Below are 20,603 nucleotides of genomic sequence, written 5' to 3'. Positions count from 1 at the left end.
TTATCCCAATTATTACAAAACCAGTGGGCCATGCATGAAAAAAATCATATCAAGCCAATTAAAAAAAAAATTAGCTTTGGGCCAATCAGAACAGAAATTAAAAAAAATCTTTCGGGTTTACGTTTATTTATTTAGTCATCTCTACACCCGACGGGGGGCTCGAAATCACAACCCCGAGATCAAGAGCCTCATGTTCTACCGACTGATCCACGCCGTCCAGCTCTATTTCCGTGAGCGGAATGATCACAGAAACGAGGAAGTAAGGCGATGGTGGCTGATAGCGTGTCGAACCCGATTTTACCTTTTAAAAAGCCATGGGGTGAGGAGGGAACAGAAATAAGTACGTTTCAGCCAGTAAAAATGATTTATCAGAGTTACCCACGTTTCTATGGCCAGTATCAATTGTTAAGTGTTCTGGGTTGGTTTCCCTGCTTCCAGTTTTATAAGGCCAGTATTTTAAGGTTCCCCTTTCTGGTTCTTGAAACCTTTTGCTTTCGATTCCCTATGAACATAACTCTCCATTCTGACCAACAATCTATTTGAACGCGGCCTTTGTGTTTCTTCTGATTAAAAAAAAAAAAAAAGGACGGAGATTTTAACAGTAATGATGGTGAATGGTAGAAATAATTTTATCTTCCCTTCAAAAGTAAGATTTAATTCAGTGGTTGTCAACCAGGGCCGATCTTGTTCCCCAGGGCACATTTGGCAATGTCTGGAGACATTTTTCTTTGACATAACCGAGGGCATCTTGGGGGCAGAGAGCAGGGATCAGCTGAATACCACACAATGCGCCGGAACACCCCCCTCCCCGCAAAGAATGATTCCAAATGCCAACAGGGGGGTGGGGGTAGAGAAACCCCGGTGTAAATACCGCGGTGTCTGGTCACAAGGACCCTTGCTGCCTGCTGTGCATTTAAGCTGGTCTGCGTGGTAAGCGGGAGCCTGATGGGATGGGAACTTGCAATCCTATTCTCTAATCACAAGGTCTCAGTGGTTATGCAAGGTTCTCTTGCACGCACACGTGAATGTGCACACACTCGGTACAAGAAGGAGTCCGTAGCTTACAAGAAATAAATAAGTTTCCAGAAGAACACTTAGTTGTCACTAGTCTTAGAAACAGGTTAATAGTCAAAAAAAGGCGGGGGGGGGGGCGCTGGGGTTATACAGTGTTACTGCTTCTGAAAAAGTGGTACTAAGTATTTTATTCACGGGCTAATTTTAAACATTTTTAAAAATGCATGCAAGCCTTTCTCTTTAAAATCCATTTTCTATTAAGATGCAAATGTGATACCTTTTTACCCGGTGGTACCAAGTTTTGATTTGCTTTGACAAGGTGTGAAAGTGCTTTCTTTATGTTCTTCTCTTTCATGCTTTGCAGCACAGCAGAGGGAAGAAAAGTCTCTAATCCCCATTCTTTTCTGCAATAAAGAGCAGATCTTTAATTTCACATTCTTGTGATGATTAGTTATCTAAGGCAAAATGGCGCTCTGATGTTCGATGGAACAAATGAACTCGGGGAAAGGCAGGAAATGGAGATAGGTGCCCAATTAGGGAGGCAACTTTGAATTCACACTCAGGAAACATACTATCTGATCATTAGTACATCTGTTTGCATTCTAAAGGAAACGTATTCTTCCCTCTCCAGAGAGAATGCGTTTGGGACCAATGGGAACTGAAGAGACAATTTATCCAACCCACCTCTGAGTCTCGTTGAATTCATTCACATCTCCGAGTATGTACTTCCAATACAATTTCTCTCCATTCCTTTGTCTTTTGCTCCGTGTCTGCCCACACTGTGGCTTTGTCTCTTCACTTAGAAGGGCCCATGCAACCCCTTCATGCCCCCAAACCATTCTGCCCTCCCCTTCTCCTTCACCAACGGCTACTTCACTAGAAACACACACTTCTCTCCCGGCCAGAAGATCTGGCTCCTTCAATCAACATTTCTTGCTGCGCGCGCGTGTGTGTGTGTGTGTGTGTGTGTGTGAACGAGGAGTGCCTCTGGTGTGGCATCAGGGTGGGGTTCGTGATCCTTAAGTATGTGTGGCAGTGGTGGGGAGGCGCAAACATCACAAATAGGGGTGGATATACAAGAAAAACAGATAAAACTGGGCTAATATATGCGTGCAGAGGTCCTATTTCCCCAGCAATGACTACAACCCTACCCCAACAAGGTTCCATATTTTGAACTCTACAAACTCTATCCGGATGGGTCATGTGCCCAAGCAGTGTCTCCTAAGTTATGAAGATCTTCAAGAAGGTTTAGTTACTTCTCCTACTCCAGATCCTCTCCAGAGAAGGGTAGGAAGACAGCCTTCCCCCACTTGATCAATCATGATGATGGTGTTTTTCATGATCACCATTTCTTCCTCCTCCTCCCCCTCTTCCACTTGTATTTATTATTTCTCCCCATCATCTGGCACTCCTTCTGGGGTGCCTGGGAATTCTGCTTGTATCATTATTTTAGATCATTACTTTTCATATCTGTATAATCAGACCACACGTTCTTTGATGCTGAGGATTATAATTTATACTTACTTGAACTTTCTACCGTCCTGGTGTGAATACCACACAAAAGCCTCAGTGAACAGTTGTCGGGTGAGTGGACTGATTAGTGAGAACCTTATTGTGGACTCTGTAAGATTCTTCCTCAAGCCAGTTATCTCTGGGAGGCTTCTGACTGTACCATATTCAAACCGGTCAAACGTGCGTACAGGCAACGGGAAGAGAAAGGCATCTAAGTGGTCTGAAAACCGTGCCAAGTTGGACAGGCCACCTTTTCATATGGAAGCCAGTATCATCCACCCCCTCGAAACATAAGGAAGGGGAACCGAGGAGGGGCTGAATGTGTCCGACTGAGCGGAAGACCTCTTTGTGGGCGGAGTCTCTCTCAGGAGACAGTCATGGCCTGTGTGGCAAGAGATAAGGCATCTGTGAAAAAGACTGGGTGGAGAATGGAAGGCCTGAGGTTCTCAAATCGCACACAAGGATCTGTCCCTCGGCGTAGACAGGAGAACCGAGACTTTTGAGAACAGTGGCCTTGGAATCAGCAAACCGGGGCTCTGATCCTCCCCAACACGGGCTCCTGAACTCATTGGGAAGAAGCCATTTTGCTCCCTGGTGGGTCCGCCTGGCACCTTGGGAAGTTAGAAAGGCTTAACAGGCAGCCCATGGGAAGCTTCTTTGGAAGGTGGGATTTCAATTAGCTTGCATATCACCTGTGTAGGCGGAGAGGGCTCTAGGGCTTTGAGTGTTACGTGGAGATGTGGCTTCGGTCCTGCCACGAACTTTGAAATAGGAGCGTTCCTCTCTCTTAGCATTAGAGCGGCCATGATTAAGAGAGCTGCATGGCTGCTCTCGGCTTCTGAGCCACCTGCCAACGGGAAGCATACAGACGGGGCGACAGAGGGCTCTCCTTGAAAGGATGACCCTTCAATAGACCTGAGGGCAACACGACTGCCTTTTTCTAACAGGGAGTCTTCTCTGGCCAACATTCGAATCGTGAAACAAAATTTGATTGTATGGCATCCTTTCCCGCGGCCACATTTCTTTACCACAGATACCATCCCTCCTGATTTTGGCTAAGAGCATTACTTTCATACCGTAGCTCAGCAATCTAAAGCAATCTCAGGTTACGCAGGCCGCAGTCTTAACACAGGTGCTTCTACTGATCACACGACCTATAGCACAAGATGGAGTCCCACTGCCTGGGTTCGAATCCGGACCCCTCTAGTTAGCAGCTGTGTGACTTGGGCACGTTCCTTAGTCACTATGTGCCTGGGTTTGCTCATCTGTAAAATACAGCTAAAATCCTACTGATCTCCTAGGGATGTCGTGAGAATTAAAGAGCTTAATGTCTGAGAAGCACGGAGACCAAAGCCTGGCTTGGAATCAAGTCCGTTTAGGAATTTTAAAACGTACGCTTCGCTTTCAATCTGGTCCTCATTTTAAACAATTCTCTAAAGGTGGGTTATGTAAGAAATGGATCTCTTCCACCAAAAATGAACATGACGTTCATATATTTTGCCCATGTTTATAACAAATGCCCTGGATTTGAGCAGGATCAATTTTGGAAATCGAGACATGCATCGAAAATACACTTGGGCGTTACGGAGGCAGCATCTTTGTGCCTGAAATGGCTCCGAGAGCCAACACTTACTCGATGTATTTGAGGGAGATTTTCTGTGTTTGCTTGGTGGTGACGGTTGCGATGTACATTTGCAAGGCTGCCAGCCGCAGGGCTATGTCGTATTTCAGCTCGGGCCCAAATCGCTCCTGAACCACGTCGTTACAACTCTGCAAAAGAGACCAGCAGAGGGCGCAGCGTGTCAAAGAACCGGCGGCCGGCGCGCTGCCTCCGAGGAACAGGTGACCCAGTGTTCCAGCTTCCCGTCAAAGGCAAGGGGGCTAAATGTGGAAACATTTCCACCAGGCTGCTTGGAACCCAGTCAGTATTTAATTACATGCACAAACACAGCGACCGCACAAAACGTTTAACATTCACCGACAAATGAGCTGCTATTTAAATATTTAGCTTTTGGTAAAAATAATTAGGAATTCAGGTACGAAATTTCCAAACACAGGTGCTGTAACTGAACGCGCAAAGCACAGATAGCAGCATGCGACTTGTGCTGGGCTTGGAATCTCGGGTTCGAATCCTATTCCTCCGCTTCCACAGGGGTGGGAACTTGGGCAAATCCCTGAATTGTGCCGTGCCTCGGTTTCCTCCTTTGTAAATCGGGCACGGTAGCGCTTCCCCATTCACAGGGCTGTGGTGAGGAGGACATGAGCTAACGATGTGAAGCCCTGGGAAGTCGTGAGTGCTCATACGCGTCAACCGCGGTCATCACCAATGTCATTAACTTCCATTTAGCTCTCGAGAGCAGTTCAGGGGGGAGGCAGGTTTAGCAAGGGGTTGGACAGCAGCAGCCCCGGCCTCACACCCACCTGCTTCCGAATCGTGGCTTTGCCAATGCCCACCTGTGCCTGTAGCTTCAACCACTTTACTCTTGCAGCCTCAGTTGACTCATCTGTGCGACGGGGACTCACGCTAATGACGCCGCTGGAGCACTGCCAATACTGAATGTGCACTCACTAAAGCGTAGCCATTAAAACCCTCAGTTCACTCCAGCGGTGACCCGCCCCTGCTGCGACTCTGAGGGAGTCACGCCACATCTCTGGGCCTCAGTTTGCTCATCTGTAAAAGGGAGATGCCTACCTCACAGGGTGTGTGGTGAGCATCAAACACAAGGGTGGCTGAGAGCGTGTTGCAACTTGCAAAGTCTAGTGTGACCACAGTGACTGGTTCTCACCGGGCATGCTTGCTCGTTAGGGGCAAAGCACTGAGCTATACGTCACCTGGAAGCACAGCGTAGCTTCAGCATATTTTGTGTGTGTGTGTGTGTGTGTGTGTGTGTGTGCGCGTGCGTGCACACACACACACACACACACACACACACTTATTTTTGTTCTGGAAAACTAGGCTTTGGGGCTAGAAACTATGATATTTAGCCTCTTTCTTCCTGCTTTGCCTTGTCCCAAGAAGATTTCAAATGCAAAACTGTATCAGAACATTTACCTCTCTTCCCAGCAAAGCACATTTGTGACCCCTTCATGCATTGACTTTACCAAATGGGAACATGTACCCCTGAATGGTTTCTGCACACAACGTTTACCCTTCAAATACTTACCCATGCCCTACTGGTGCCATGCAATGCACACTCTGTCCCCGGGCTCCAGGCTCGTGCCTCTCAGCTTGTCCCCTTGCTCCTAAGAGGGAAGTCACCTCCTCTCCCTGCCTCCATCTTTAACATGGGCTTCTACCTTCACTCCTCCTGAAAAGCTCACACCTATCTGGATTGCACAGCACTCCTTATTGGAAGCAGGTCTGGTATGAGGTGGGAGACAGGGTGGTCTGAGTGAAGGCAGCCATTTTGTTTTGCTGTTGGGTTTACCAGTTATTTCCAAGAGCCTAGGGGTGTCCATAAAGGGACACCATGGGGTTGAGGCTCATCCTACAGTCTCATGAAGGATGAGGGAGAGGAAGCCACTTGGCACAGCACCAGGCCATAATAAGCACTCGACACAGGATTATAGCACAGCATTTGGAGACAAAGACTCCAGGTTTAGTCCTAGGCTCTGTCAGCTACTCATCAAACGGCCTCGAACATGGCATTTCATCTCTCTCGAGTCTGTCTTCTTACCTGAAAAATGGGCTCACTCTCAAGGTTGTTGGTACATCTCTAAGGATGTTTCACAGACTGGAATGTGCTTTATTAGGCTGAGTCACCACTAGGACTTCTCCTAAGAGTTGTGACTGGGATAGTTTTTTCCCATCCCTTTCACACCCTGTATTTAACCAGACTTCTGGGTGAGTTCTTTGTCAAGGTGATTAGTCACTTAATTACATTATATAATTAGTTCAGACTGATCCTGGAGAATTAGTGTGAAGTCTGATATATATATATATATATATATATATATATATATATATATTTATTTTATGGCACGAATCATACTTTTATTACTCATAATCACATTACTTAAAATACAGTTAACACGAGCAAATGGTGGTCATTGTTTTGCCAAATAGAGGTCCCGATAGACTACTTTAGGCCCACAGAAAGTTCATTTATCATGAACATGTTAGGTATTAAAAAGGCAACCGAGGCTGTTCAAGTGTTTTAAAATATTTCGTAGCCTCTCAGGTGTTGTCCCATTTACTAGTTGGTGTAACCATCTTTTTCTTCGTAGATATTGGACAGGTAATTATGAGTTACAACAGTGTGAATTACCAGGGCTTTCTGTCACTATATATACTCACATCTGCAGAATACCTCGTGGCCCAGTAATGAGTAGGCGATTAACAGATGTTACCACCCTCAAGCCTCTATTTTCATTGCCAAGGTTCATCTAGTCAATGGCTATTGTCCTCAACAGCAACCCACAAGGTTGAGTTTCGTCTTTGCAATGTACATTGCACATTATATAGCGTAATGTATATGGTAATATACACTGTAATGTACATATGGCTTCTCCTTACTCTTTTGTTCTCTAGGCTAATTTTACGGCATCTTTTTGGTACCTTAAAATCGACATGGGCACACAGCGCCATTTGCAGATCCACTGACTTCTGTTCGACAGAGAAGTTATTTTGGACATACCTCGCATTCTGTGAAACAGAGTCGGATGCCAAGAAATTCTCATTTCTTATTCTCAGCGGAGGACATATGAGACGATGGTAGCTTAATTTTGGCCCAGCACACATGGCTTCCCACCTCCTTTCCTCCCTCCATTGGCTAATCCTCGAAGGGGTGGCGGGCTAGTCCACCACCCGTGCAACACCCAAGGGGGGACAGCAGAAATGTCACCGGTCTTTTGCCAGTCCCCCGGGGCAAGATCGCTGGGCAGGGTCTCTGCTTCGCAGAACAGCCCCACACGTATAAAAAGTGTCTCTTTCGAATCAGGAAGATCTCGACGAACCGCATTAGATTTGAATCGACACACCTTAAACAGAATTGTGCTTAGCAGTCCTCCTGGTCTACCTAAGAGGTCGGTCCTTCCCAGGAGAAACAACCACATTCCTCTTTCATAAAGGCCATGGGCGTTTTAAAATGGGATGTTTAGAGCAGAAGCAGAGTAGAACAGTTTCGAAGCAGCACCTTGTGAATGGGGTGAGTACATTAATTATAGCGAATGACAAGTGAACGCATCTGTCTACAGCCACGCACTGACTGGCACCTGTGTAACTATTTAATTGCAACTAACAAGCCAAAAAACGTAGCACATCATCTGAGCAGCCACGGCAGAGCCCCAGCTTGGTTCTCAGCAGGGCTAGGGGAAGAGGCAGTAACGCATCGGCTGAGAATCAGGCAGTCACCTCTGGGTCACTTGGCCCGCTGGGGAACAGGGGATAGAGTTGAGGGGTCCGGGTGGCCCAAGTTTAACATTTAAAAAACCCAGGTCATGACAGTTTCACTGTTCTGGGTAGGAAACGGTATAAAGTACACTGCACATATCTTTACTTGCCTTTTCCAGATGACTCAGGATTATCTTCATGAACATCAATCATCCTACTGAGCTGTAAGTACCAGAATCTCTTCCAAAGAGCACCGAGGTGGGGGACGTTTAAGTGAGCCTTGCGTTTAGTGCCCTATCTGCTAGAATGTTCTAGTACATCCGGCTTCTTTTGCCTTCGCTTTAATTTCTGTTCTCCAGGGATTATTGCCACTTTAATTTATGTCCCCATTCCCAACCTCTGGCATGCACCTGACCTCTGTCTCTGTGCCATCTTCTACTTGTTTTCTTTTCCCACTCAACGTTTTAAAGACTACGGGAGCTTTGAAATATACAAGAATGGGAGCTTTGAAACATACAAGAAAATACTGAGACTAGTAAAACAAAACCAGTGTATCAACTACCTAGGCTGAACAAATGTTTCTTTTTTTTTCTTTTCCCACCTTCTTTGTGTTTTATTTCTTATGGCTCCAGAAGTCTTGGCCTTACACAGGTATGTCTAACCAAAGGGGGCACGTCTTTGGGGTTTTGTTGTTGTTGTTTTTGCCTCACTTTGGCACTTTCTCCCTTTTTTGTCAGGGGAGGTTACATTTAGGTTTACAATCTCTGAGTAGTTCTAATGTGAGATGCTTAAACTTCAGGTAAATGGGTTCTTACTGTTTAATGTGATTGTACTGGGAATTTAAGCGAGAGTAATGGGTAGCAGTTAGGGAAAAATACAAGAACATCTCCTAAAGTCAGACGAATAAATTCCCTTTGGGGCAAACTAGCGAAGACTCTCATCTCTGGAAGCCTTGTTTTTTGAGAATTATAACCCAGAATTAGATATAGTCAGTCTGCAAAGGATACTTTTTTTTTTAAAGTCTTATTGCCTTGAAATGAATTATTCCATTATAAGGAATATCCTATTTCAGAACACTCTAAGCACCAAATAAATGAGTGCATAAATGAGTAAATAAAGGACAAAGGGAAAAAATCTTTTTCATAGCAGAATGCCAATTAATCAATGAAGAAGAAATAATGGAATTAGAAAAATCATCATTTTAAAACCATTGCAGTAATAACGGATTCAGGCAAGACGCATGAATGAATACTGAAACTGGTGAGTGAAAGGGTATTGATTACTCTCCACAAATTACCTATTAATCACAAAAAAAGTAGTAACTTCTGGATGGATAAACTTGGAGAACGTTGCCTTAACCAAGAGTCAAAGTTAACCTCATCATGAAGGGGACAAACTGACATCATCATATGCCTCTGCCCAAATGACATACCCTCAACCTAATCAGGAGAGAAACATCAGAGGAACTCGAATTCCGAGATTTCTACAAAATAACTGGCCAGCACTCCTCAAAACTGTCGAAGCCTTGAAAGTCAAAGAAAGAATGAGGAATGTTCTGGACTTAAGGAGATTAAAGCGACATGATACCGAGATGCAAAATGGGATCCTGGAGTGGATCCTGTTCTAGAAAAAAAAAAAAAAAAAAAAAACTGACATAAAGGCCATTTTGGGGACAGTAGGAAGAATCTGGATATAGGTTGCACACGAGGACGGCAATGCATCGGTGTTACAATTCCTTATTTTGTTAATTGGACCATGATTATATAAGACAGTTTCCTTGTTATTAGAAAATACACACTGAAGTAGTTAGGGGTAAATGAACATGACTTGGTAAATGACATTCATTTACCAAATCAATGACCATGATTTGGTAAATGAACTTGTGTGTGTGTGTGTGTGTGTGTGTGTGTGCGCGCGCGCTGGAGCGCGGGACAGGGAGGTGAGCATGTGTTCATACTTATGAAATTATTTCAAAAGTGAAAGCAGCAAAACAGAGTCATTTTTAGGGGAAAAAGCCCCACATTTAATTTATCCCCCAATATTCATATAAAACATGCCCAAATTCTCACATACCTGGACGTAGAGATACTCGAATGCAACTGGATCTCTCCGTAAGAGGTCAATTGGATCCTTCGGGACAAAGCTAATGCGGAAAAGACACCTCATCTTATGGGAGCTGGGCCGCTGTGTCACCTAGAAGAGCAGACGGATCACAAGAATCCTTCAGTGCAGGCAAAGGCAACTTTGAACGCCAGAGAAGGAGGTGGTCGAAGGTCTTTTACTCTGTGTCATAGATACTCACTCCCCGAAAACTGCTCAGACCCTGGGTCTTGCTCCCCAGAAGCAGACCCTGACATGAGGGTCTTACTAAAGAACTGCTCCCAGGAGAGGCCAGTAAGGGAGTGGGCGAAGCAGGTCAGGCAGGAGAGGACACTAAACAGAGGCAACAACCCTCATCACGGAGCCACCGGACCACTGAAAAGTCCTTGGTTCCAGGCCGTCCCAGGGGGATGGGAGTTTCCTGATGTGGACGGAACGGGTGCCAGGGGTCTGAGGTTGGCCCTCTGAAGAAGACTGGAAAGTAGGAAGATGCAAGTTTGGGCCCGTGCGCTAATTCTGGAATCCACAAGTTTCCAAACTACCCCGCACTTTTTGGTATCACGACATTGTTCAAATCGTTTCAAAGGAGCTTCAAATACTCCACAGGTTCTTTGGGGCTGAGGACCACGGACCGTTTTGTTTTCCCTTTTACCCAGCACAGCATGCGCCGGCTACTAGCGGTTAGGTTTCGTAATTCGTAATTCCTTTTGCAACAAAAGGGAATCGGCCAATGAATAGTAGGTGCTTAATAAACAGGTGAATGAGTGCATTGCCCTTGAATGTGTTTTCTATGGATGTGTATGCAGTTCCACGGACTTGTAACTACTTTTGTTTTTTTAGAGGACAAATCTGGCAAAATAAAAGTGTTCGTGAACTGGAATTTAAAATTCGAAAGAGGAACAGCAATAGCCTCATTGAACCCCATGTTGTGTGTGTGTGTGTGTGTGTGTGTGTGTGTGTGTGTGTGTGTATTCTTACAGTTTACATTGCTAATTTTGTTGAGTAGAAGAATTTCAATGGGAAAACACATACTCCTTTTAAAGGCATACTGAGAAGTAGAAACCCTGACCCAGCTTTCTGGCTGTGGGCAGGATCACAAAGCCAAGTGGACTCACGAGCCCATGGGCCGGGGGCTGCTCATCGCTGGCTGGTGGTCAAGCAAACCAGGAAGAAGAAAATACGGGCACCTAAGCGACCAGTAGCGTGGCTCGGGTCTGCTGTGGGGTTTTATGGGGATGTCCTAGGGTATTTTGTCTGAAGGTCTGTGCTGATGTTAGAAAGTCAGGTATCATTTTATCTCCAGCTCCTTTCATTACTGCTTAGAATCCATCTTTCCTGAATTTTCCACAAGCGACCTTGAGCCTATTTTTATCGTCAGTAGGCTAAAGTGCTTTAGACTCATTAGAAACAGCAGCCCATAAAAATAACAGTCCCTAAAACAAGAAAACAATTTCCTGGAAACGTGCACATTTCTTATACTTACTCTCATTTTCTACCATGCCTATAAACACTTTATTGATCTAGCTTTTCAAATGCAGTGATTTCAAAGGCATATAGCTGATTCGTTTCAGGATATTTAAATCCATAAGTTTTCTTTTCTAGGGAGCATACTTGAAGTTTTAACACTTTGCTTTTCGTTCTGATAAACACAGCCACTTCTACAAAGAGAAGGGAAAAATCAGTGTTACAGGCTTTCTGCTTCCTTCTAACATTTTAACGGAAATTTAAAAACCTGGAGATCAGTCTGGAATGAGAAGTCATGGTTGCCTAGCTCCAGAAGACACGTTGAAAGAATCTGTGTCCTGCTAAACCAGCAAGAAGCTTTCCCATAAAGGCTGTGCGGTAGATAGAAGTTCAGAGGGAGAGTGTATCTAGCAATATCAAAAGGTTGTGGGAAGTTTCACTAGACTCCTACTTACTGGCTGTCAGCCCATATCCCCTTGGCATTTATGACCACGAGCTGAAGGCTACTTCCTGCAAACACCGGCGACCACTGGCCAGCACCAGGCGACCCTGCGCGGCCAGGGAGCACCTGTCCTCGGAAGCAGCCCACACCACCACCAGCCGGAAGATGCCCCTGCCCCATTTCCCTCCCTCTCCCAGTGTTTCCGGATCTCTCCTCCCCATAAACCACGGGCACCCAAACCCTTGTCTTAAGTTCGGCTTCGGGAGGAACTCCGAGCCAAACAGTGATCTTGCCCATGTGGGATTCTGAATATCGGGGGTTGCTCCCCTGTAACAAAGCATAAAGTAAGTCATCGGTTTCCAAGGGAGTTTTGGCACAGGTTAAAACAAGAAACGATCATTAGAAGCGGTTTAAAGTATCTCTAGGTAGATTCAAACCTGAGAAAAATAGGTCAAGTGTAGATCGAGGGCTGTAAATGTACACAAACGACAGCTTTATAACTAATTCCCTGCACTGAGTTGGACTGAATCAAGAGACTTAGGCATGTCGTGGGACCCAACTCGCGGGGCACCAGCTTTTAATTACGCAGCAACCGCGAAGACTTAAATGCGACAACGCTTTCTGCTACCCCGTCCGTCTGGGGGGCACCTCCTGCTCCTCCTCCTGGTCTCCCCCTCCCTAAAGTTCCCTCCTCACTCACTGAGCTCTCCTCCGTAAGAGGAGTCGGCTGAGATCCCTTCTACCTCCGGCAAAGACTGCGTGTGCGGAATCACGAGAGAAAGGAGGGTGCCACGCTGAATTCAGCAGCCAAGCAGCCTGCCTGTCTCCCCAGAGAACAGATGGGGGTGGCCTGTTGGTGGCCAGGAACTGGGACGCACTGGTGGATCCAGCATTGACAGTGAGCAGCACTGGGGTGGGCATTTCAAGCCTCCACAAACAGGCAAGTGTGCACCCAGAACTTAAGACAACTAACTAGGATTCTGGTTTAATTTAAATAATCTCAGAAGCCATTTCTTTTCAATGGTTTCGAGAGATGCATTGTCAAAGCAGGCGAACAAGTCCTTCCCATGACATAAAACATGATTCTGCGGAGCCACATTCCCAGGGAGTATGTTGCATCCACACAACTCCTGAAACAGAATGCCACGGGCACCAGTGACAGTTGCAACAAAGTTTATTACAATGAGAGGCAAGGCCGACCGATCGGGACCAACACTCTTGATAAGAGTGTGGCTTCGAACAGCCGGGGTACAGAGTTTTTAAAGCCGATCACATCATTTTATCATTATCTGGGAACAGACCAGAGAAACAGTTCCCAGAGGAGTTAGAAACAGTTGCCAGATGAGTCAGAAACAGTTATCGAATGAGGTGATTATTTTAGACTTTCTGCCGCTAGGTTGCAACCAGTGGATCTCCTTGACCTTGTCTCTGATGCTCTTTTTTTGAGCTTTTGTTTCCTTCGTTGGTAAAGCCTGATTCACAAGAGTATGAAGTATGATTTACAAGAGTAAAAGCAAGGCTGTTATCTTTCGACCTTTAGTGTCAGAACAAAGTTGTTATCTTTCAAGCTAAGCGTTAGCCCTACAGTACAATTTAACCCTTACAAGTACGTGCCGAGTCTTTAGCAACTCCGCACGTGACGCCGACTGACGGGCTACAGAAAAATGAACAAAATAGAGAAGCGTCACCTGGAGGTGTACAACCCATTGTGAATGCCAGAGCTTTCTTTAGTGGGGATCCCCAGGGCCTCAGTGAGTACACTGAAGGGAGGAGAGGACAGGGGAATTCTGGGGCCAGATGGCCTGGGCTCTCACCGGCAGGCATAATTTCTGCTCTCACCTGCGAGTGTGATGTCACACACCTGAGTTAGAGTCTCCTGTTCATGAAGCAACAGCAGCTTGGTTCCGGCCCCTTCCGTCCTCTGCTCCAGCATGAGGGAGAAGTGTTCGATGCCTTTGATGGAGAGCTTCTCTTGAAGAGTTAAGATGACATCCTTACAGAGGAAACATTGACAAGATGCTATCAAAACCAACACGGCTCTCTTGCAGAGTTTACCATGACCGAAAAGTGTTGCTCGAATAGGCTTCGGATCTGTAAGTTTTATACGATGCCTGGATCCTGAAGCTTGATATTCCTTTTCCTGACCTCTCCCACCACCCCGGATCGTTATGGAGTTCAGAAACAGGGAGGCAACGGGGGGACTAGCTGGGGGAGGTGCTCGCTTGTCTTAACTTGGAAAGCTTATCAATAACTTGTACAGTGGAGTGGGTTCGGTTCCCCTTCTTCTAGATGGGGGGGGGGGGTGCAATTAAACCACCTTGGAAAGTGGTCTACCCCAGGGGTGGGCAGAATACCCCTGTATGCCAAATCTGCTCCCCACCTCACCTGTTTGTATAAATAAAGCTTTATTGAAACACAGTCACACTCATTTGTTTACATAGTGTCGATGGCTGCTTTTGCCCCTTGCATCGGCAACTGAGATTGTATGGTCTGTGAAGCCTAAAATATTTGCTCCCTGGCCCTGTACAGAGAACGTTTGCTGACCCTTAGTCTACCCTTCTGTTAAGAGCATGCGGTAATGGTTGGAATGTGGGATCTGGAAAGAATCTGGTTTCCACACCCGGCTCGACTTCACGTTAGCTGTGCACCTCCGTGCAAGTTATCAAACTCGGAAGTGTCTTAATGCCCTTATCTATAACCCAGGGATGATGAGAATACCTTATATGTCAGAATAGATACAAGGACTGAATGAGTTCATACAGAGAACACATTTATTGTGGCACTGTTTGACAGAGGTAGGGCACTAGAACAATATACATATATTAGCTTTTATTCTGAATCTCTGGGGAGGGTAGAATGAACAAGCAATCCTTTAAAGGATTAAACCTTTAGGATCAGATAGGTGTCTTTGAAAATGAAAAAAAAAGTGACTTATTTTTTTCATGATCTGAAAACTAGTAGATGAGCTCTCGTTTGAAATGAAATTAAAAAAAAACCCCATTACTTTTTTTTTTTTCCATGTCCTCAGAAACTAAGTGATCTCTCGGGATAATTTACACGCCGTTGCTAAAAACTCCAAAGAACAGTGCTTTTCATCCTAAGGCAATTCTGCCCTACAGCAACATTTGGCCGCTTTTGGAGACCATTTTGGTTGTCACAATGGGGTTGGAGAGGCTATTGACATTGAGGGATGTGGCTGAACATCTTACAGTGCACAGGACAGCCCCCACAATAAAGAATTCCCTGCTCCGGGGGCGCCTGAATGGCTCAGTCGGCTGAGCATCTGACTACGGCTTAGGTCACGATCTCACGGTTCGTGGGTTCGAGCCCCGCATCGGGCTCTGGGCTGACAGCTGGGAGCCTGGAGCCTATTTCAGATTCTGTGTCTCCCTCAGTCTGCCCCTCCGCTGCTTGCACTCTGTCTCTCACATTGTCTCAAAAATAAATAAACATTAAAAAAAAAATTAAAAAAAAAAAAAAAAGAATTCCCTGCTCCAAACAAAGTATCAACAATGCCAAGATGGAAAAACCCTGTAATGACATGGAGGTTTTTTTTTTTTTTGAAGTGATCTCTCTGAAATTTTGATTCTTCCCTATAGACCTTTCTCAGTTTCTTCAGACCCCTACAAAACAAAGATCCCCATACCCACTCACCACCTAAGAGTGGCATTCAACACAAATGCCTCGACTATACTGAATTTCATAAAAAGGTCCTCGGCTTCCTAATTTTTGTTCAAGGCCCAGAAAAGAACGAACAAAACCAGCCTTTGTGTGGCAACAAGCATGTTGTAAAATATTCTCCTGAATCACCCGAGAGGACACTGGAAAATCGATCGCAACAGCTTTTCTCCACTGCGATACTGTAGCAAGAATTTTGGCAAATTTTGTTAAACACCATCCTATCGTTCGCCGTGAACTCTGCACTGTTCCCTGTTTTCTCCTCGCCATCTGCCACCCTCGGGGAAGTCAACCTCAGTCTCGCGTGGGTTCCCATAATACAGAGGCCGCAGGGAATTAACAACAGGGCTCTCCTTGAAATTTACGCGTATTTCTGTTAAGGAATGCATTCAAGTCTTTACGTGTATCTTCAGGTGGGGTGGCGGGGAGCAATGGCAAGGCGCTTTCCTGACCACTGGGTATCAGAGAACAAGCTGGAGCTTCAGAGGGGTTGTAATAATGCAGCTCGAGGCCTTCAGACTACGTCTGGCCATGCCCACTCATTTCCATACGGTCTGTGTAGAAAAGGATTAGTCCTGCCCGAAGAAAGGTTTGTCTCTTTGCTCCTGGCTCTTGGGGGGTAAACTGTAAGCCCTTGGAGCGTACTGCCTGCTAGAAGTGTCTTTAGCTGGTGGTCAGATAGATAGTAGATAGTCTATGTAAACGCCGTGATTTTTTTGTGAGAAAAAAATCTGAGCAAAAGCCTGCCCACCTCTAGGCTAGCGGATCAATAATGAGAGTAACACCTCACCGTACAAGGATCGTGAGTAGGAATAAAGGAAAAGGGCTTCTGTCAGTCAGTATTTAAAACGAGCAGTATTTAAAATGGGGCACCTGGGTGGCTCAGTCGGTTAAGCGGCCGACTTCGGCTCAGGTCATGATCTCGCGGTCCGTGAGTTCGAGCCCCGCGTCGGGCTCTGTGCTGACAGCTCAGAGCCTGGAGCCTGTTTCAGATTCTCTGTCTCCCTCTCTCTGACCCTCCCCTGTTCATGCTCTATCTCTCCCTGTCTCAAAAATAAATAAAAACGTTTAAAAAAAAAAAAATAAAACGAGCAGCCTTGCACGGAGTTGACGCTTGCCGTGGAAGGATTTTAAGGATGGCTTACACCCTCCATCATCAATCTAGAACATGGTCTGCTCTATGACCTGCTAGATCGCCACCTATTCAAAGCAATTCCAAACAGGCCACCTGCTAGTATCATGGCAGTAAGAATGCACAGTGAGTGGGCCTTCGCAGAAATGCTGCCACTTATAAGGCCTATGCTGATTAATTTAAACGCCGAGAATGAGGGGTTGACTATTGATAGACGTTTTTATCACAGAGTTGATGTTCTCTTGATACATTATTGTATAGATCATCACTAGGGTTTTTTTTTTTTTTTTAAACCTCAATAAAACCTCTTTTATTGTGCCATTTGAAGAAAGCCTATTTTAGGCTGCTGGAGGCATTAGGGAACAATCAATTTCGGAACACACTTTTGTCCAATAAAAAATAGAATATGCACTTTTCTTCCCCAGGAAGGAAGCATGGAGGGAAAGAACCCATCTGCTTTGTTATAATACCCATTATGTAAAACTCACCTGTGGCTTTGCAATAATAGGACTGTTTTGCGCCTCTTCCTTTTCACCCCTTCTCCTGAGAAGCATGCCTCGTTTCTGCCTTTTTATGCATTATTTCCATGAAATTCGTGACAGCAATTAAAAGCAAATGTTACCTTTACATTATTCTCGCCCTCGTTTTTTTTTTTTTTTTTTTTTTTTCAACGTTTTTTTTTATTTTATTTTTGGGACAGAGAGAGACAGAGCATGAACGGGGGAGGGGCAGAGAGAGAGGGAGACACAGAATCGGAAACAGGCTCCAGGCTCCGAGCCATCGGCCCAGAGCCTGACGCGGGGCTCGAACTCACGGACCGCGAGATCGTGACCTGGCTGAAGTCGGAGGCTTAACCGACTGCGCCACCCAGGCGCCCCCTCGCCCTCGTTTTTGCTGGACACCACAGTAACAGATACTCAATGAACGGCTAACGTCTTCATCCTCTCGGTGGCTGACATCGCTACGAAATCATGCTGGCTTTGGGGCAGGGTGCCAAGCCTTCTTGGGGACAGCCACACTATTTTAATTAAACTGGAGTTGCATTAAAGTGACTAACCCTAGCGATCTGTCAGTGATAGCATGTTATATCATTTTGCAACACACACACACACACACACACACACACACACACACACGCAGCAGAACCTTCTTAATTAAAGCTTCTGGTTTTGGTTTGTTTTTAAATATTCATACGCGCCCTTATTTGGAAGCCACCAAAGAAATCTCAGCAATAAACAGATAGCTCTGAGAGAAGGTGCTGTCACACGAGACCGACAGGGTCACTCGCGCCGTACCTGCCGGTGTCCAGGTGTAGAGTTTAGCGAGTCCGCTTACCTTTATGGAGGTGCTGCAGTCAAAGCGAAATGATTTGGTCTGCCCATTTTCCAGATACACTTTCAAAACATTTGGCATAAAAAGAAGTGAATTATCCTTAACAGTTTCCTGTTTAACAACAACAACAAAGAAGAAGATCAAAGTAGAATTCTGTTCTTTGCAGAAACAGCACCTACCTACAATTTATTCTAATCACAACATAAAACACCACCACCACCAACTGAACTCTCTAAGGCTAAAAGGGGTCTCTCTGGTGATATCTGAGTTTAGTTGTTCAGAGGAAATCTCTTCTTTTCCAGCTACAAATAACTCAGTCGATTCAAATGAAAGAACGTTTTTCCATCAGAAAACAAATCAGATGAATTTCTTTTTTTTTTTTTTCCTCAGTCAAGGTTTCCCAGTAGAACACACAATGACAGACATGATGCCTTTGTAATTAAGCCACAATGCTTAGGACAACACGCACAGACTTTAGCAGAGCAGGCTACCTAGAAAAGAACGAGGGCCAGTAATGATGACGTTTGATGCGATGCCCGTTGGAACTTGGCAGAAGTCATGAAAAGGGAGTACCGAGCATTCACAAGCTTTAAGTATAAAGTTATTTTATGAAATAATTTTTAACCCATTTAGGAATGTTCCTTAAACTCAAAGGGGACATATAAGGAATGAGGTAGTGTGTTAGAGATTAAAATACTAAGTCTAGGGGCACCTAGGGGGCTTAGTCGGTTAAGTGTCCGACTTTGGCTCAGGTCACGATCTCAAGGTTCACATGGGTTCGAGCCCTGCCTCGGGCTCTGTGTCGACAGCTCAGAGCCTGGAGCCTGCTTTAGATTCTGTGTCTCCCTCTCTCTCTGCCCCTCCCTCACTTGCACTCTGCCTCTCTCTCTCTCAAGAATAAACATTAAAAAATTAAAAAAAAAAACTAAGTCTCTAACAAACATCATAACTTAAAAATAATTTAAAAACAGATGCTGGAGACATGACCAAAAGTAAACAGCAGAAACATGGTCCTTTGAATTTTCTCTTTAATTGGAAATAGGGGGAGAGGGCAGGGGAAGAAGGAAGGCATGTTGGAGTTCTGCCAATCCTTAGAGTGAAGTGTGTTTCTCACATGTAGCTGGTCACGAAGTCATAGGAGTCAAGTGGAACTCGGCAATCCTGAAACCACATGTCCCTTGTTTACAGATGAAGAAACTGAAGACAAGATGTCCAGAGACTGGCTAATGTCCTACCGCGAATCCAATGGAACTCAGTCCCTGAGCATTTCCAGAAGAGGCTCCGTGGCTTTCGCTTCCTGTTCCTTTCTCTGAATTTCCTCCCTCTCCTTTCTCCTGTGGACTTCACACATGACTTGCCTACTACCCGATTCACTGAGTTGGTTTGCCTCCAACCCGACACGAAATAATACCCGATGACTCAGCAGAGCAAGAGCAGATGGAAAATGAAGATGGTCCCAAAGGTTGAGGAGCTGACCTGAGACTGAAGGTCCCTGCCACACACAGGCCTGTGATGAGGCAGAGGAGCTGCGGGTGATGACTGACCCCAAGAGCTGTCCTCACACACCAGCTACTTTGAATGGACCTGGTATATCCAGGGCAAAAATAGCCACAGAAGCTTCTAGTCTCCTATTCTCTCTAAAGACACATACACTGGGGCACCTGGATGGCTTGGTGGGTTGGGTGTCCGACTTCAGCTCAGGTCATGATCTCACATCTCATGAGTTCGAGCCCCACGTCGGGCACTTGCTGACAGCTCAGAGCCGGGATCCTGCTTCAGATTCTGTGTTTCCCTCTCTCTCTGCCCCTCCCCACACGTGCTCTCTCTTTCTCACAAAGTAAATAAACATTAAAACAAAATAGATGCATACACTGATGACCCAATCTCATGCTCGGAAGCTTGAGAAAAGATGGGGTAAGTTTCAGATGACCTTCTGTGATATCACAATTCCTCTGCGACGGGAACCTTCCGGCCTTAAACTGGGATAGTCTTGTGAGATGGTAATGGATGCTAAGTGCTTTCAGGAAGACAGGGATGCCCTGTGGTGAGCAGGACGATGTGGGGTGAAAGGGGGCCGAGGGGATGGGCTGGGACATGGCAACCGGGAGGACAAGACCACAGCTGAAATGCTCACAGGGCAGCACAATGACAGCCCTAGGCCCCCCCGCAAGCATCACATAGTTTCACAGATTGGCCAGCTGACTCCTGGACTCCCAAGTGGGGAAGGCACAGGTCAGCAAGTTCTGGAAAGACACTTGGACCGGGAGTGCCTAGCTCAGGATGTGCAAGCCTACATCTGCAAATTCAGATCCAGGACCACCCTCAGGGAAGAGTCTGTGACCCCTAACGAGCATGTCATGGATGAGATTTTATCCTTGTGACTTTGTTTAAACACTACCACCAGCAACAACAAAACCCGAACAGCCAAAGCTGGTATTTCAGAAGTCCAAAAACTATCAGTGCCTTAGATGACAGCTTTCGAAAAGCAAAAAACACTATGCTAGATTTTCTTGGGCAAAAAAGAATCGAAAGTACAGCAACTTACTGATGTTGGCGCTATTCATTTTGAAGATCAATTATGTGCCTGAGTAATTATG

The 20,603-nt window shown here is 45.6% G+C and overlaps 1 protein-coding gene across 1 annotated transcript in view; it reads right to left on the bottom strand.

Annotated features, from left to right (window-relative positions):
* Positions 1–20,603, bottom strand: part of FRMPD4 (FERM and PDZ domain containing 4) — a 789,303-nt gene that overhangs the window by 14,260 nt on the left and 754,440 nt on the right. The window contains exons 8-12 of the mRNA XM_042974957.1: positions 18,010–18,117; positions 13,726–13,857; positions 9,932–10,051; positions 4,160–4,296; positions 1,292–1,418 (exon numbers count right to left, since the gene is read on the bottom strand). Coding sequence (XP_042830891.1) covers positions 1,292–1,418; positions 4,160–4,296; positions 9,932–10,051; positions 13,726–13,857; positions 18,010–18,117 — 624 coding nt within the window. The remainder of the gene's footprint in view (positions 1–1,291; positions 1,419–4,159; positions 4,297–9,931; positions 10,052–13,725; positions 13,858–18,009; positions 18,118–20,603) is intronic.

This window comes from Panthera tigris, chromosome X, assembly GCF_018350195.1.
Source record: "Panthera tigris isolate Pti1 chromosome X, P.tigris_Pti1_mat1.1, whole genome shotgun sequence".
In the NCBI taxonomy this organism is placed as follows: domain Eukaryota; kingdom Metazoa; phylum Chordata; class Mammalia; order Carnivora; family Felidae; genus Panthera; species Panthera tigris.
The sequence above is the reverse complement of the archived record's forward strand: the minus strand, read 5'-3'. Positions and strand labels throughout refer to the sequence as shown.